Raw genomic sequence first — 17,747 nt, forward strand, 5'->3', positions numbered from 1 at the left:
TGTTGTGATTCTGAAATTTTGTTACATGTGGAACAAACAATGAACATGATATACTGCTACAGAGCTGAAATTACCATAACTGGAGACTCTCTTTTCCCTAGCAACATCCAATCTATGTAAAAACATGAAGCTAACAATAAACCTCTCAAACCATTCTTCAAATATAAATAATACTACCTTCTTGACAGAAAAGATTCTACTGCTTAACAAATACCTATGATGTTATGTAGAACAGCTGCATTTTTGCTGTTTACATTGTAAGACTGCATAAGAATCTGACAGGATTTCAATTATAGTTTCCAACATGCTGGGATATAGGATTCCATTAAAATTTTGATCCAAACTGAAAGGTTATATATAGGTTCTCAAGACTTGAATACAAATTTTATTTTCTTTGAAATATGTTTATGCAGTTTTTAAGTTGTAATGCTGTAGTGGGGCAAGGAAGGAATAGAATTAGCCACTAATTTCAAAAGCTTTAACTTCAATGGGAATTTTGCCTGAGAAAGGAGTGCTGAACTGGGCACTTTGTGTATTACAGTAACTGCTTTAACTAAAAAAAAGAGAAGAATATTGGTAGCTGTTACATGTAACTGCTAAAGCACAAGAAAGAGACAACAAGCATAAGTCTCTCTCTATACACAACATATAGTAGGAAAGCCATTTAGAGTTTCAGCAGTATCATCACACTTTCATCAGAATCCATCTAAATACCAAGGAGCATTGGGAAAGTTTTAAATGTTGAACTGATCCAACTGCTTTTGGTGTTTGATTAAAAATTGACCAGTCAACACACAGCCAATATTATTTTAAGAGCTTTCACAGACATTTCCATTATAGAATACTTGATATACAGCTGTCTGTAACAGTTCAGAAGACATAATAGCATTTTATTAGCTAAATGACTCCTTTTTAATAACATGTCTAAGTGTCATATATAATCACCCAGTTTAGATCCATTTTAGTTTATCAGGTAAATGACATATGTTTTATAATGTTTACCAATATCTTATGAATTTGATAATTCGGAGGTCTAATCCTCTACTCCTTTCTGAGATAAAGCTCCCATTGGAATCCTCATTTCAGGAATGGCAATTTGGCCTGAGCAAACAGTGGAGGGATAAGCCGCAGATTATTAAAAATGACTGATTTCAAAATTGTCAAGGGTACAATATACCTTGCAAGCCATTTCATGTAATTAAGTAAACAAAACATATTTCTAAAATTCCTGAACAAATATATAGTATCAACATTGTTCTTTATAGTGTTATGTATCAAGTGTCTCCTGACAATTAGGTCAGAACATGCACCATATATAGTGCTCATTCTCTTTTTTCCTTAAGATTTACATTTGTAAAAACTGTCAATTGCATTTACTTCTAATTTTCAAAAGATTATGCTTAATAGCAAAGAATTTACAATTTCATCTGCGTAAATAAGAAAACAGACCATTCTGAGTGGACTAGAGGGGTAATCATCTCTGAGCATACAACTCAATTTTCATCATAATCAGTTATGTAACTTCACCTTCACATTCAGCAAATGTGCTTGTATGTGTAATTAGAAGTGATTTCTTTAAAAGCACCATGCTTAAAATGCTTTGTCCTTGACTCCCTGCAAATGCAATTTCTGCAGAATAGATTTGATTTTGAAACTGTTTTTAAAATACAGGTAAAAGGGCTAGTCTTTTCAATCTTTCAGAGGAACAAGCGTTCAAATGGGACAGGAAGACAAAACCAATTAAACTGGAACTAAACAAATAAAGATGTGGAAAGAATGTGTTTCTTAATGTTAATAAACTTTTTAATGTTAATGTATGGTAAAGGAATAATCTGTATCTCCTTTACACAGAAGTCATAAGATTTTCAGTTTTGTAACTGCTGCCTAAGCACTACAGTGGTAGGTGCATTTGTAGTGCTGAGGGAGAAGGATTCTGTCTCAGCATTCCTACAATTACATTTTTTAGTACTATGGTAGGTTTCCTCTAGCAACTGTATGGACCACTGTTTGTTTGGATGAAGTAGAACACCAAACTGTTGGACATCATGTAATTAATGCAGGTGAGCACACAAAAGGATAGGGCTATGTATCTTAATTAGCAATAAGGCTTGATCAGAGTATAACTGCACAACACTGAAAACATACACACTTTTTAAAAATTGGATATTGTTTCATACATGCAATTGAGTTTATTTTAATGCCTCATTGTACAACAACATGTATTGCTAGGTTTACCACGATGGGTATAAACATTCTGGATACACATCTAACCAACCCAGGGAAAACAAAACATGGAATTTCTTATTGCATTGCATTCTTATTGTAAAAGATAAACAAAGGAAAACTAAACAAGTCCATTAAAACATATCAGGCCTTATTCTCAGATCTTTTAAAAGCAAAAAAAGGGCATACCATTTTATCCCCCTTTCTTGGTCACCTTTAAGACTATGTTAGACCTTTCATTAAAATTCCTGTTTTTCATATTCTCTTTCTGAAAAACTCACCATTGAGATTGACATTTTCCATGCCTGGTCTCAACCTACAGCTGAAAAATTTTGGAAGGTTTCCTGAGGGAAATGCCTTCACCTGTTTTTGTGTTATTTGAGAATGAAAATCATTATACTCTTGCAGCAGTTCAAGATGTTTTTAGTTCACTAGTAACTCAAAAACACCTAAAAAAATGGAAGTTTGCAGGTGGAAAGTGAATTACAACTTAAACATTGCATTTTAAGCACAGAAAAAACAGGAAATGCACAAAATTAAGGCTCTCCTAATATCATTAACTTGTCCACATCACACAAATGTATTATTTCTAATCACTTGTTTAACTATTTAGAGCCAAACTGTGGCTGAGCATTGTGCAGGTTCATGTGGGAGGAGGGTTGATGTGCGTTTCTCCCTCTTTCTGCTTCCCTCACACACAGGGACCAGCCACAATCACAAGTCTGTGGTCTCTAGAGGACACATGCTGCTTTTTAACTAGTACCCAAGAGGCAAAAGCAAACACAAAAGGAAAAGGGAGAAGCCAGGGCCCTCACCCGCCACAAATGGGCTGGCTATGGAGGGGAAAATGCGCTGCATGCTTAAGTGGCAGCACAGCATCTGCTAGCCACAAAAACTCCAGGAAACATAGTTTCTCATTAAAGCATAATACCTCCTGGAGCTTTCGTAGGAAGTTGTGGCTATATACCACAGCTGTATTTAGAGTTATGGTTTACTGGTATAGTCCGACTCTAAATGGATACCTAAGGATATACAGTATGTGACGTATGAGAAAATTGATGTTACTGCACACATAGCTCTCAATCTGCAAAGGTCCATATATGGAGGATCATGTGTGACAAAGACCCCAAAATGAACAATACAAAAATTATTCATGCAGGTGCTGTGGGATTCATTCCTTTCTATAACCTTACTTACAACAGTTCTGATGTAAGTAATTTTTGATAATAAAAGGGGAGGGATACCAAACATGTAGATAACGTAGGGACTAAAATGAGAGACATCTCTCAAAATGAGGTACGCTTCACATGTATGACTTAACTTTTGTACATGTTTAAATATGTAACTTCAATGATTCAGGAAACCAGAAGGGGGGATTTTGTGTAACATATGTTGGATTTCTCTGCTGTTTTTCAACTTGCAGTAATACTGGACCCGATCTTGCCCCCACTGATATCACTAGCTTTCATGACAGAAGGATTGGGTTTCATAAGTAGAGCTGGCAGAATAACTGATTTTTCAGTTCATTAGCAGTTCCGAATTTTTTTTTAATCAGTTCAGCTCAAACCAAAACAGTTTTCAAAATATTCAGCAAATCAAAAAAATCTGAAAAAATTTGTTTTGGGTCAAACTAAATGCTTCATTTGACCCAAAATGAAACATTTAATTTCAATTTCAGGTATTTTTCACCTTTTGTTTAATAAAAGGAAATGAAGAGCTAGATTCCCTTTTACCTAATGTTTGGGACACTTTCGGATGTGAGAGACCCAGATTCAATCCCCATTCTGGAGCAGGAGTTGAACCAAAGTCTTTCCCTCTCTCAGGTGAGTGCTCTAACCACCATGGCACTGGGATTGGGGAGGAGAGGCTCTTTCACTTTCTATAAATAATTATTCACTGTCACAGGAACTTGGACTGTGGTGTCCCTCCTCTCAGGTGAGTGCCCCAACCACTGCACTACAGAGCCATTCTCACATTCTCTCTCGATAAAAAAGTGGAACAGCTTCAACTGGAGATGTTGAGTTGACTCATCCCAAAATAGCCAATAGTGTGGTGCTTAGGGAATTCACCTGGGAGGAGGGAAGACCTGAGTTTAAATCCCTGTTTCAGTACAGACAAGAATTTAGGTCTCCCAGATGAGAGCCCTAACCATCAGGCTATAAGTAGGTCACCATCATATCATCCTCAGCTTTGTAAAGGGCACCTAAATCCCATAGTGAATCTAGCCTGAAAAATTAAAGTGATTAGTTTTGACATTTCTGAATGTTTGTATCAACTGAAACAATTTGCTGAAACAGGCACAAATTCATGAAATGAATCAACCCAAATTGCATTTTTTGGAGAAAAAAAATTTAGCTGAAAAATTTCACCCAGCTTTACTCATGAGTATCTGTGACGCATGGCTAGAAACGGTTAAACATCCTGCAAAATAAATAATCCTCAAAAAACATGTAGGGAGATAATGTTTGTGTTTGTGTGTATTTACATATGTATGAGTAGGGTTGACAATGTAATCAACAGTCCCTGTCTATGCTGTATTCTAATAATTCAGAGGTCAAAAGGACATCCTATCATGTAAACGAATTGTAAACACGGGATATCTCAGTATTCATCTCTCTTTGGAATGTACTGTGAATGGTGGAGGAACAAGCAAATGGCCTTATGTTAATTCGTATAGCTAAGTACCAGTGATGGACCTCCTTCAAAGTCATCCTAATTATCTTTTGTTCCCTGAGGAACTCCAACTTGTCAAAATACACGAAATTGTATAAAAGATCCTTGGGTCCTGATTCTGTCACCTCAGATCTGCTTAAGCTTCTTCAGGGGAAGTTTGAGTCACAAGACTGAGGTCTTAGTTATACTGGTACGCCCTGAATATGATATTCGGACATTGGACTATGACCTATGAACCGAATTCTAAAGAAACTCTGCAATTACAAAGCTCACCATCTCTGCTATGAATCTGCACCTAAATGAATTGAACGCATGCCTGTATGTATGTTGATCTTTTAATCATACTCTCTCTCTCTCTCTCTTTTGTTTTTAATAAATTTTAGTTTAGTCAATAAGAATTGGCTGTAGTGTGTATTTGGGTAAGATCTGAAACATTCATTAACCTGGGAGGTAATGTGTCCAATCCTTTGGGATCGGTAGAACCTTTTCTTTTATATGATGAAATAAGATTTACAGAAATTTTCATCATATTTGACATGGGTACCTGGATGGAAGCCTGACGCTGGATCACTTTAAGAGAACTGTGTTGTTTGGACTTCTAAGTAACCAGTGAGGTAATAAAGAAACTGTTTTATGCTGGCTTAGTAAATCTAGGTATTGGAATATCCACCAACTTTATGGGGACTGTCTGCCCCATTCTTTGCAATTCACCCTAACTGAGTGACCACAGCTGGCACTGTGCACCCCACTAGCACCCCGGTCACAGTATCAATTTAACAAAGGCAATTTTTATACTCGTCTCCCTGTGGTCACTTCTGAGCAGTTCTGCTTCTCCCATTGCTGCTTCTAAAAAGGCACATATAAAAAAAGGCAGGCTCAGAAATCAAATCATGGAGAAGAAACAAACAGGATGAAAGAAATTGATAGTTCTACTGCACCATTTCATTTGTAAAATAAGCTGTGTACCACCTGGAAAATTCACTCTCCTCCTCTTCATTGTCTATTTAACCTTCTCAGTTTCTTTCTTCCTTCCTTCCCTCCCTTTGTCACTACCAATGACCCTTCACTCTTCTCCCATCTTTTTCCATTAATTCTCTCTTCTTTTGCCAAACCCTTCTTCCACAGCTAACATCTATCATTCATGCTCCTTCCCAAGCATTGAAAATAAGCACTCAGGCTCCGTTTTCACTGCAAAAAAAAATTAATGTTTGTTCTTAACTCACGTTGTTAACTCAGGTTAAAATCGCAGTGAAGACACAGCAGCTTGGCTTTTAATTCACATTAGCAGCTGCAGTTCAATCCCAGGCTCCCCTAAACACTTTAAGGGTATGTCTACTCTGCAGCTGGGAGGTATGATTCCCTGCGCAAGCAGAAAGACTCTCACTAGCTCAGCTCAAGCAATGTGGATGTTGTGGCACAGGCAGCAGTTTGGACTAGCCATCTAAGCTCAGACCCAGTCGGCTGGGCAGGCTTGGACTCAGACACTTAACCTGACCCGAACCACTATCAGTACTGCAGTGTCCACACTTCTATGTTTAGCATGCTAGCTTGAGCTGAGCTAGCATGAGTCTGTCTACCTGCGCTGAGAATCACACCTCCAAACTGCAGTGTAGACATACCCTAAATCAAGCTGCTAATCTGGGTTACCTCCGTTGCCATATCTTCATTGCTATTTTAACTGGCGTTAACTAATATAGTTTAGCTATCATGAGATAAGCACATATTCCCCCCCGCCCTACCTTTTTTTTTTTGCAATGAAGACATACTGTAAGGGGCCAAGAGGAGGTGCATGCTACATTAACGCAGCAGTGGAGATAGAAGGTGACTCAGTACCAGCTCTGATTTTATACACTAAAGCACAAAGTTTGAAAAGTGGGCACGGATATTAGGTGCCAACTTGAGGAACCTAGGATCTGATTTTTAAAAGCACTGAGCTCCCACAATTAAAAGTCAAGTCAATAAAATGCTCAGAACCTCTGAAAAATCAGATTTCCTTGAAAGAAGATAAATCACAGACTGATCCAAAAATAAAAGAGTCTATAGTTTTGGCATGCCTACAGTTTTCTCATGATTTTGAGTTAAACTTTATCACTGGGGCATTAATCTGATCAGAATACACATATAACATTTCCATCTGAGCCTCTTTTACTATATTTTTATTTGAAAATCACAGAGTTTTGGCAAAACCCAAATCTTCTGAGCCAAATGAAAGGGAAATGTGAGGAACTCTTAAGACTGCCAATGCTCTCATCCAGATCAAGTATCCATTATTAATATATCTAATCTTGAGACTGCATACACATATATGTATTTTCATTTCTATTCAGCAGCACTATTTTTACCCATCTGAAGATAAAATATGATTTACCCATAAACTTTAATAACTTTCTATTATTCTCTGATTACCTTAGGAGCAATACATTATTTCCAATTAAAATGTCTGCAACATCCACATTCATGGCCATCCAACATCTGGACAGATGAAAGGAAACACGACGAAGTCAGTCAGTCAATGGTGCTTGACAGCAGTGTGAGACAAGAGCCCGATGTGCGAATGGCAGACCTTCCCACAGTGGCTACAGGTCCACCCGCCAGATGGCGGTTGGAACACACACTGCTTCCTGGCTCACCTGCGGGCCTCAGTCTGGGCTATCTGATGGCTCTCGGCAATGACTGCACCAGCCTTGACCCGGCTTCTCCAGACTGAGCAGTTGTGGGTTGTGTCTTCAAGCTGTCAATGGGAATGCTGAATTTCTTGAGACCCTGCTTGACCTTGTTGCTGTATTGGAGCTTTGGCTTTCCTCTGCAACATTGGCAGTTCTTGAGTTGGCCACAGAGCACACCCATCAACAGACGTTCTTGAGGCATATGTTCCATATATCCCAGCCAGCAAAGCCTGTGAGCATCCAGTGTAGTCTACATAGGCCTGGTCTACACTACGAGTTTAGGTCGACTTTAGCTGCGTTAAGTCGACTTAAACCTGGACACGTTTACACGACGAAGCCCTTTCTTTCGACTTAAAGGGCCCTTTAAACCGGTTTCTTTACACCACCTCGACGAGGGGATTAGCGATAAAATCGGCCTTATGGGGGTCGGAATTGGGTAGTGAGGACGGAATTCGACATTAGTGGCCTCCGGGAGCTATCCCACAGTGCTTCATTGTGACCGCTCTGGACAGCACTCTCATCTCAGATGCACTGGCCAGGTAGACAGGAAAAGCCCCGCGAACGTTTGAATTTCATTTCCTGTTTGCTCAGCGTGGAGAGCACAGGTGACCACGCAGAGCTCATCAGCACAGGTAACCGTGATGGAGTCCCAGTCCCAGTCCCAGGATCGCAAAAGAGCTCCAGCCTGGACCGAACGGGAGGTACGGGATCTGATCGCCATCTGGGGAGATGAAGCAGTGCTGGCCGAACTCCGAAACAGTAAAAGAAATGGCAAAACATTAGAAAAGATCTCCAAGGCCATGAAGGACAGAGGCCATAACAGGGACGCACAGCAGTGCCGCGTGAAAATTAAGGAGCTAAGGCAAGCCTACCACAAAGCCAGAGACGCAAACGGAAGGTCCGGGGCTGAGCCGCAAACATGCCGCTACTACGAGGAGCTGCATGCCATTCTAGGGGGTGCAGCCACCAGTAGCCCAAGCGTGTGCTATCAGTCCCTCTCTGGAGACAGGGAAGCGGGTTCGGCGGACGAGGAAGATGAGGATGGAGAGAACATCATAGATAGCTCACAGCAGCAAGGAAGCGGAGAAACCAGTTTCCCCAACAGCCAGGATATGTTTGTCACCCTGGACCTGGAACCAGTAAACCCCGAACTCACCCAAGACCCTGTGGGCACACAGGGGACCTCTGGTGAGTGTACCTTTGTAAATATTACACATGGTTTAAAAACAAGCGTGTTTAATGATTAATGATTAATTTGCCCTGGCAATCGCGGCCAGTACAGCTACTGGAAAAGTCTGTTAACATGTATGGGGATGGAGCGGAAATCCTCCAGGGACATCTCCAGAAAGCTCTCCTTCATGTACTCCCAAAGCCTTTGCAAAAGGTTTCTGGGGAGGGCTGCCTTATCCCGTCCGCCATGGTAGGACACTTTACCACGCCAGGCCAGTAGCACGTAGTCTGGAATCATTGCATAACAAAGCATGGCAGCGTATGGTCCCGGTGTTTGCTGGCATGCAGACAACATCCATTCCTTATCGCTCTTTGTTATCCTCAGGAGAGTGATATCATTCACGGTCACCTGGTTGAAATGGGGCGATTTTATTAAGGGGACATTCAGAGGTGCCCCTTCCTGCTCTGCTGAACAGAAATATTCCCCGCTGCTAACCACGCGGTGGCGGGGAGGGGTGAAGTGACCATCCCAGAGAATTGGGTGTGTGGGGGAGGGGAGTTAGTTGGGTTTGTGCTGCATGTTAAACCTGAAACCGCAGCCCCTCCTTTTACATTGCAAACCCATTTTAAATGGCCAACCCAACGGGTGCTTGGTATGGTTAATGAGAGCAGTACTGTTTTAAACCATCCCCACTTGTTAACAAGGTTAAAAAAGCCAAAAGACTGTGTCTTACCATGGCTGCCTGCAAGCTGAAATCTGTGGCCTGGAACTGCGTGAGTGATCTCTCACACCAAACAGGCAGGTCCTCAATATAAGAGGAAAAATGCGACCTTGTAACGAAAGCACATGTGCTGTGTGATGCACGGCAAAATCTAAAGTGATAGAGTGTACCCATTGTTCTCAAAAATGTATCTTTTTTAAACAACTCTCCCTTCTCCTCCACCAGCTGCAAATGTTTCACCTTCACAGAGGCTAGTGAATATTCGAAGAAGGAAGCGAAGGACGCGTGACGAAATGTTCACTGAACTACAGACTGCCTCCCACGCTGACAGAGCACAGCAGAATGCGTGGAGGCAGTCAATGACTGATTTTAAAAAAGCCCAATATGAGCGAGAGGAGAGGTGGCGTGCTGAATCGCGGGCTGAAGAGGAGAAGTGGCGTCAACTTGTACTCAGAAAGCAAGAGTCGATGCTCCGGCTGCTGGAGCATCAAAGTGATATGCTCCTGCGTATGGTTGAGCTGCAGGAAAGGCAGCAGGAGCAGAGACCGCCGCTGCAGCCCCTCTGTAACCAACAGCAGGAGCAGAGACCGCCGCTACAGCCCCTCTGTAACCAACAGCAGGAGCAGAGACCGCCGCTACAGCCCCTCTGTAACCAACAGCAGGAGCAGAGACTGCCGCTACAGCCCCTCTGTAACCACCAGCCCTCCTCCCCAAGTCCCATTGCCTCCTCACCCAGACGCCCAAGAACACGGTGGGGGGGCCTCCGGCCACCCAATCACTCCACCCTAGATGATTTCCACAGCAATAAGTTTTAAAGTTTTAAAGTGCAGTGTGTCCTTTTCCTTCCCTCCTCCCCCACCCATCCCGGGCTACCTTTGCAATTATCCCCCTAGTTGTGTGCTGCTTCCCTCCTCCCCCACCCATCCCGGGCTACCTTTGCAATTATCCCCCTAGTTGTGTGCTCAATTAATAAAGAATGCATGAATGTGAAGTAACAATGACTTTATTGCCTCTGCAAGTGGTGCTTGAAGAGGGGAGGGGAGGGGAGGTTGGGGTGCTTGGTTTACAGGGTAGTAGAGTTAACCGGGTGCGTGGGGGGGGCTGCGATTTCATCAAGGAGAAACAAACAGAAGTTTCACACCATATCCTGCCCAGTCACAAAACTAGTTTACAAAGCCTCTCTGATGCGCACCGCGCCCTGCTGTGCTGCTCTAACCGACCTGGTGTCTGGCTGCGCGTAATCAGCGGCCAGGCGATTTGCCTCTACCTCCCACCCCGCCATAAATGTCTCCCCCTTACTCTCACAGATATTGTGGAGCGCACAGCAAGTAGCAATAACAATGGGGATATTCTTTTCGCTGAGGTCACAGCGAGTCAGTAAGCTGCGCCAGCGCGCTTTTAAACGCCCAAATGCACATTCCACCACCATTCGGCACTTGCTCAGCCTGTAGTTGAACAGGTCCTGACTCCTGTCCAGGCTGCCTGTGTATGGCTTCATGAGCCATGGCATTAAGGGGTAGGCTGGGTCCCCAAGGATCACGATAGGCATTTCAACATCCCCAATGGTTATTTTCTGGTCCGGGAAGAAAGTCCCTTCCTCCAGCTTTCGAAACAGAAGAGAGTGCCTGAAGACGCGAGCATCATCTACCCTTCCCGGCCAGCCCACGTTGATGTCGGTGAAACGTCCCTTGTGATCCACCAGGGCTTGCAGCAGCATTGAAAAGTACCCCTTGCGGTTTATGTACTCGGTGGCTTGGTGCGCCGGTGCCAAGATAGGGATATGGGTTCCGTCTATCGCCCCACCACAGTTTGGGAATCCCATTGCAGCAAAGCCATCCACTATGTCCTGCACGTTTCCCAGAGTCACTACCCTTGATATCACCAGGTCTCTCATTGCCCTGGCAACTTGGATCACAGCAGCCCCCACAGTAGATTTGCCCACTCCAAATTGATTCCCGACTGACCGGTAGCTGTCTGGCGTTGCAAGCTTCCACAGGGCTATCGCCACTCGCTTCTCAACTGTGAGGGCTGCTCTCATCCTGGTATTCTGGCGCTTCAGGGCAGGGGAAAGCAAGTCACAAAGTTCCATGAAAGTGCCCTTTCGCATGCGAAAGTTTCGCAGCCACTGGGAATCGTCCCAGACCTGCAACACGATGCGGTCCCACCAGTCTGTGCTTGTTTCCCGGGCCCAGAATCGGCGTTCCATGGCATGAACCTGCCCCAGTAACACCATGATTTCCACATTGCTGGGGCCTGTGCCTTGTGAGAGGTCCATGTCAATTTCTTCATCACTATCGTCGCCGCGCTGCAATCGCCTCCTCCTCCTCAGCTGGTCCTCCTGGTTTTGCTTTGGCATGTCCAGGCTCTGCATATACTCCAGGACAATGCGCGTGGTGTTCATAGTGCTCATAATTGCTGCGGTGATCTGAGCGGGCTCCATGATTCCAGTGCTAGCTATGGCGTCTGGTCTGAAAAAAGGCGCGAAACTAGTATCTAAAGACCAGGGGAAGAAGGGAGGGAGGGAGGGAGGGGCGGGCGACTGACGACATGGCGTACAGGTACAGGGAATTAAAATCAAGAAAGGTGGCTGTGCATCAGGGAGAAATACAAACAACTGTCACACAGAATGCCCCCCCCCCTCAGAGATTGAACTCCTAAGCCTGGGTTTAGCGGGCCCTTGATTTGACGGAGGGAGGGGGGAAGGAAATGAATACAGAACAAATCTATTTTTTACATCTTAAGACGACAGTGCAGCATGACTGATAGCCCTCGGCATTTTCTGGGTGCTTGGCAGCAAATACTTGGCAGCAAATAGTATACTACGACTGGTAACCATCATTGTCCAACGAGGACGGTTAAAGGCAAGTATTGTCTGCCAGCACCCAGATCGCCCTCGGCCTTTTCTGGGTGCTTAGCAGACAATACTTGGCAGCAAATAGTATACTACGACTGGTAACCATCATTGTCCAACGAGGACATCTATGAGCATTTCAGGCAACCTGTAAATTTACTTGCTTTCAGACCTGAGGAAAGCTCTTCTTGCAGATCTGCTGAGCACCCAGATCGCCCTCGACCTCTTCTGGATGCTCAGCAGACAATACTGACAGGACGGTTACCAGTCGTAATAAACCATCTACTGCCAAAAGGCAAGGGGCTGGTGCAATGCAGCCCTACGGCTGCCAGCCCCACAGCTACCAGCATCCCGAGCGCCGATGAAGGCTACTACTCATGCTGCACCGTCTACCGCCAAAAGGCAGTAAGCTGCTGCTGCTGTTTAGCAATGCAGTCCCACGTTTGCCGGCACCCGGAAGACATATGGTGACGGTGAGCTGAGCTGAGCGGGCTCCATGCTTGGCGTGGTATGTTGTCTGCACAGGTAACCCAGGTAAAAAGGCGCGAATCTATTGTCTGCCGTTGCTGTGACGGCGGGGGAGGGGCGTGACGCAATGTACCCAGAACCCCCCGCGGCACTGCTTTGCATCATTCGGGCATTGCGATCTCAACCCATAATTCCAATGGGCGCCGGAGACTCCGGGAACTGTGGGATAGGTACCCATAGGCACCCATAGTGCAATGCGCCGGAAGTCGACGCTAGCCTCGGTACTGTGGACGCGGTCCGCCAACTTCATGCACTTAGAGCATTTTATGTGGGGACACACACAGTCGGCTGCATAAAACCGGTTTCTATAAAACCGGCTTCTATAAATCTGACCTAATTTTGTAGTGTAGACAAGCCCATAGACTGTAGGCTGTCCTCTTAACTTCCATATAAACATATTAAAAACTTCCATCCCTTGTTAAAACTATATATTTGTGCTCAATATACAAAACATGCTTACAAGTCTAGTAATATTCCAGGGTGAAACTTACCCCATCTGTAGCTTTCACTAGGAGATCGTAAGTGGCTGGATTCTCTTCCCTATCAATGTCTTGACACACACAGATGTGTCCTGTATGGAGATCTATCTGGAATGCTTTAGATTTTTCATAGTTATGGAATCCATCATAAAGAAAATATTCGATACGACCAAACTGGCCTGCATCTGCATCTGTTGCCTTGACCTGCAGGGAAGCAATAAAAATGAAATGAAACTAGATAAACTATTATTACATAATAATATTTCAATTATTATGGATATTTGATGCCAAAGTCTTTATTACTGTTTTTTAAAAGTGTATTTATTTAATACATTGGCTCTAATACATAAGGTATCCCAATGCCCTTTTCATAACAATGAGTTAGATGGTGGTAGTGCAGGTATTGCATAAGTAAATAAAGGATTATTTTGACAAGCAAAAAGGATGTGTTCTTCATTTGTGTCAACTCAATCAAGTGGCTTACTACAACTGAAAAGCCTATTGAAGACATCAGCTACCATCTGTGAAGCTATATTAGCTTGCCGTGTTTTAACCTCAGAGGCTAAACCAAGCCTAACCAATATGACTTTAAAAGTGTTAGCCTGTGTCTTCAAGAAGTTCTTCAATAGTGTTAAGCTAATTCAATTGAACTAACATGATTAAAATACCCATAAAGACAAGGCCTTAAAGCCAACAACAGCTCACCTGTAGAACTGTATTACTGAGAAGGGGAATGCTGGCTAGGACATTATCTACTTTGCCTTCTGAAATGTGCCAATGGATTCTTAGAGCTTACTTTAACATCTCATTTGAAGGATGGCCTAGCTAACAATACAGTGCTTGACAGGAGTACAAGGAGTAGGTTTTATCCATGACCTCCTAGTTTAAAGGCAAGAGTCCTACTAACTCAACTAAACATGTCTATCTGCACCTGCATGATAAAAAGACATCCACCAGTAAAGTCACTGGAAAAATTCTTGCCACATGCTAAATTCCTTCATCGATGCTGTCTTGCAGATGGTTAGGAATGCTCAGTAGAAGATAACTAGAATCATGTATTTCATTTCGCACTACAGTAAGTAGATCTTACCAGGACAGCAACACTTTGCCTTCATCACTTAAAACCATTCTGCTGTAAATCTGAAACCAAATTCTGTAGATTAATATCTCACAGAAATGCTTCCTTCAGAGCTATACCCTTCCAGAACCAAGAAGTAAATAGTTTTCCCTGAGATGAAGCTTGTGAGGTTTTGGAGATAGTTTTGCATAGTGGTGCAAATTCTGCCTGCATCACTCTACGTCTTAAAATCCATGGGTGAAATTTACCGGTATCCAGTTGGCCATCCCAAACCTAAGTGATGCATAGGCTTTGTGCTAGCCTCTGGAGAGGAGTTAATTTAATCCTACGTGAATAAGGCAAGCAGGATTTGGCCCGGAAGCTATACACCTCACAAAAAAGGTTTTATCTCCTTTATCTTGGAATTCAGCTCTGGATTTATTCTCAGGAGAGGAGCTGAATGCCAGGCACATGCCAACATCTCAAACATGTTAAAATATTTGCAGCAGGGTCAGTAGCTTCCTGGAGCCTGAGGAGGGAAGTGTGTGTCTAGAGTAGGGTGCAATCCTGTAACGCCTTGGACAGAGCAGTGCAGACAGAAACCCGGGGAGAAGAGAAGGAGCTCTGGACAGGCTGCTGAGACTGAGGAGGGTGCTTTGGTTGTGGGGAAGTGGCCTAAGGAAAGGCAGCAATAGTAGAGGCAGAGGGATGCAGCAGGAGGCTGCAATCCACCGGGTCCCTGGGCTGGGACCCGGAGTAGTGGGTGGACCTGGGGGAGTGGCAGGACAATTCACTGCAGTTGCCAGTGGGGAAGTGGATAGACTAGGAGCTAAACTTCCCTGGAAGGAGGGGAACACGGATAGTGACTTGACCGGATGGCTGAGCCATGAAGAGGACACTACGGTTCCTGATGCTGCGGGAGGGGTTGCAGGCGGATTTCAGAAAAGGAGTGACAAGTTGCAGATGGAGGTGTTGGCCCCGAGCTAATCCCCAGAACGACCACGAGGAGGCGACAGTCTGGTGGTGGGTGACGCACACCGTGACAGTACTTTATGTAATTAGACCTTGGGGAAATGCTGTACGATTGTGATTTGTTTCCCATTTTAGTGCATTTGGTTGCATGTCACTAAATTATCTATCCCAGTCTCTCTAACTAGGATTATACTCTTAATGAAGAGTTAAAGCCTACAGTAAACTAGGAATATGTTATACCACAAAACTTTATAAAGGATTAATAAAGAGAAACTTAAAAATGTTTCACATCTGAGGAAATTTCAGGGAGAAAAAAGTATCAGAAGGTACTTGGCTAATATTTTTGCATTTCCTCTGCTGTTATTGATATCTGTGTCAGTAATAAGCATTCTCTGTCAGCTATATGTTGCTTTCTGTGCAATCCTGCAGTGGTGTCTGAACACTGAGGTTATGGTATAACACTTTATTCTCCACTGTTGAATTGTCTATTGCTTTGGAAATTACTGTAATGTCAAAAAATCTAGTATTAGAACTCCACTTCATGTCAAGCAAAGAAGTGAGATGGGCTGCATAGAACAGGTAGCACGTTTCCAGTATGGGAGTAACTATGATGAGGTTAAGCCTCTGAGCATGCCCAATTTGAACAAGATGTTTCCAGAAGTCTGAAAAGAAGCTGCCTGATTTGTGTGCTTGTGCAGTTGATGTAACATATCTTCACTACAACCAACTCGATTTTAGAGTATTTTACTGAACATTACACGCTATGAGGTTTTTTAACACAATATATTTGGTAATTAGCAATGTGGCAAGAAAAATATGAAATTCATGTACTTTTCAAGTGCTTTTAAGTTTTCAGACATATCTGAATATGCCAAATATTAAAGTTCTTCTTTAACATAAAAAGGAAGACAACACTTTGTAATGAACATTAACCATACAATGCTGATAAGTTTAGCCCATACAATTTAGTCTGAAGCATAAATGTTTCTACATTAGCACTATGTCAAAAACTATGAAATTTTAGTGTTTAACCAAGCATTGACACAGCAATAAAGTGGCAAACTGTGGTTCTTGAGACAGTTCATTACATCTTCATTTTTATTGTCTTAATCTCTCTAGCTAGTTATAAATTTCTTAGCATCTAGTTGGGTTATTTTATGACATATGTAAAATTAAATGAAAACTTTTCACACTGGAGCAAACTTTGGGGGAGGGGGGAAAGGATTTATAAAAAAAGAAATGGATGGTAATGGAACCATTTTGTGTGTGTGATTTTGCTATTATTAGAGGTGTTTTAAAGAAAGATTTCTTCTTCAGTTCTGTTTCGCTTTTTATTTAGTTCTTTAAAGAAGCTAAACATCAGATCCTTTTGCTGTGGAGTGGTATTTGTGCTACAGTAATACCTAGAGGTGCCCACTAAGGTTGCGATTCCATTATAAACTTATCCAAGGTTATGCAGAATATCTATAACTGAGCTTGGAATTGAATGTAGATCTCCCAAGTCTCAAGTCAGTGCCTTAACCACAAGCCTATCTTTTCCTTCCAAAGAATAATTTGGTATGAGAATGGTGAATTGCGCTTGAATTTAGGTGAAATGGGAGGAAAACCTGACTTTTGAAGGTTACTGAGACCTCTCTTCCCTCTGCTAGTATGAGTGCCTGTGTGTTCATGCACATGCATGTACATGTGTGTTTACATGTGTAGAAAGAGCAAAGGAAAGAGATCTGCTTTTCGGTCAATTGTTTATTTACACATGATTACCCATTATCACATGTGGCTCATAATTAGCAGTCCTTACTCCTCTGCTATCTGTAGTCTCAGATACTGTAATCTTTATCCTTTAAAATCATTAGTACCCAAAGGAGCTTAGACATATGGCTGTAAAGGAAAGAATTGGAGGAAGTGGAATGCAGATAAAAACTGTCAAAAACAGATTAGGCCAGTCACTTCCATCAAAATCCGAAAATGTCAGAAGATTTAAAAAGGAATATATGTTAATTCATAAAGGTTCCACTTTTCTACTCTCTGGATTTTTTCAGATTGATCTCTTAACCCTTTGAAAGATCCCTGGGATATTCAATATTTGCTCTATTTTAGACAAGGGACCTCTTACCATTTAGAATTGCACTAAATATTCTGATGCACCATTATGGTGCATCAGAAGAATTAGCCACCATTTCTGAAAGTCAGCTGGTGACTGTAATGAACAACACCATACTGGATTATCTGATACTGATTTTAGAAAATTCATTCATAAAGATTTGCCAGTGATCATGTGGTTATAGAACAATTCACGGTCGTTTAATTTCCTTGTAGTTTGCGTTCCACAGCTGTAGTACAGGACACAGTGCAATTCTTGACTAAGGACCAAAGCTTCATTCCATTTAAGTTAAAGGCAAAACTCCC

General features: G+C 42.6%; 1 protein-coding gene across 1 annotated transcript in view; it reads right to left on the reverse strand.

Annotated features, from left to right (window-relative positions):
- DCHS2 (dachsous cadherin-related 2) overlaps nucleotides 1-17,747 on the reverse strand; it is a 251,894-nt gene that overhangs the window by 107,328 nt on the left and 126,819 nt on the right. Inside the window, exon 2 of the mRNA XM_065405322.1 lies at nucleotides 13,325-13,516. Within this exon, the coding sequence (XP_065261394.1) occupies nucleotides 13,325-13,516 (192 nt within the window). The remainder of the gene's footprint in view (nucleotides 1-13,324; nucleotides 13,517-17,747) is intronic.

The sequence above is a fragment of the Emys orbicularis genome, chromosome 5, assembly GCF_028017835.1.
Source record: "Emys orbicularis isolate rEmyOrb1 chromosome 5, rEmyOrb1.hap1, whole genome shotgun sequence".
NCBI lineage: Eukaryota > Metazoa > Chordata > Testudines > Emydidae > Emys > Emys orbicularis.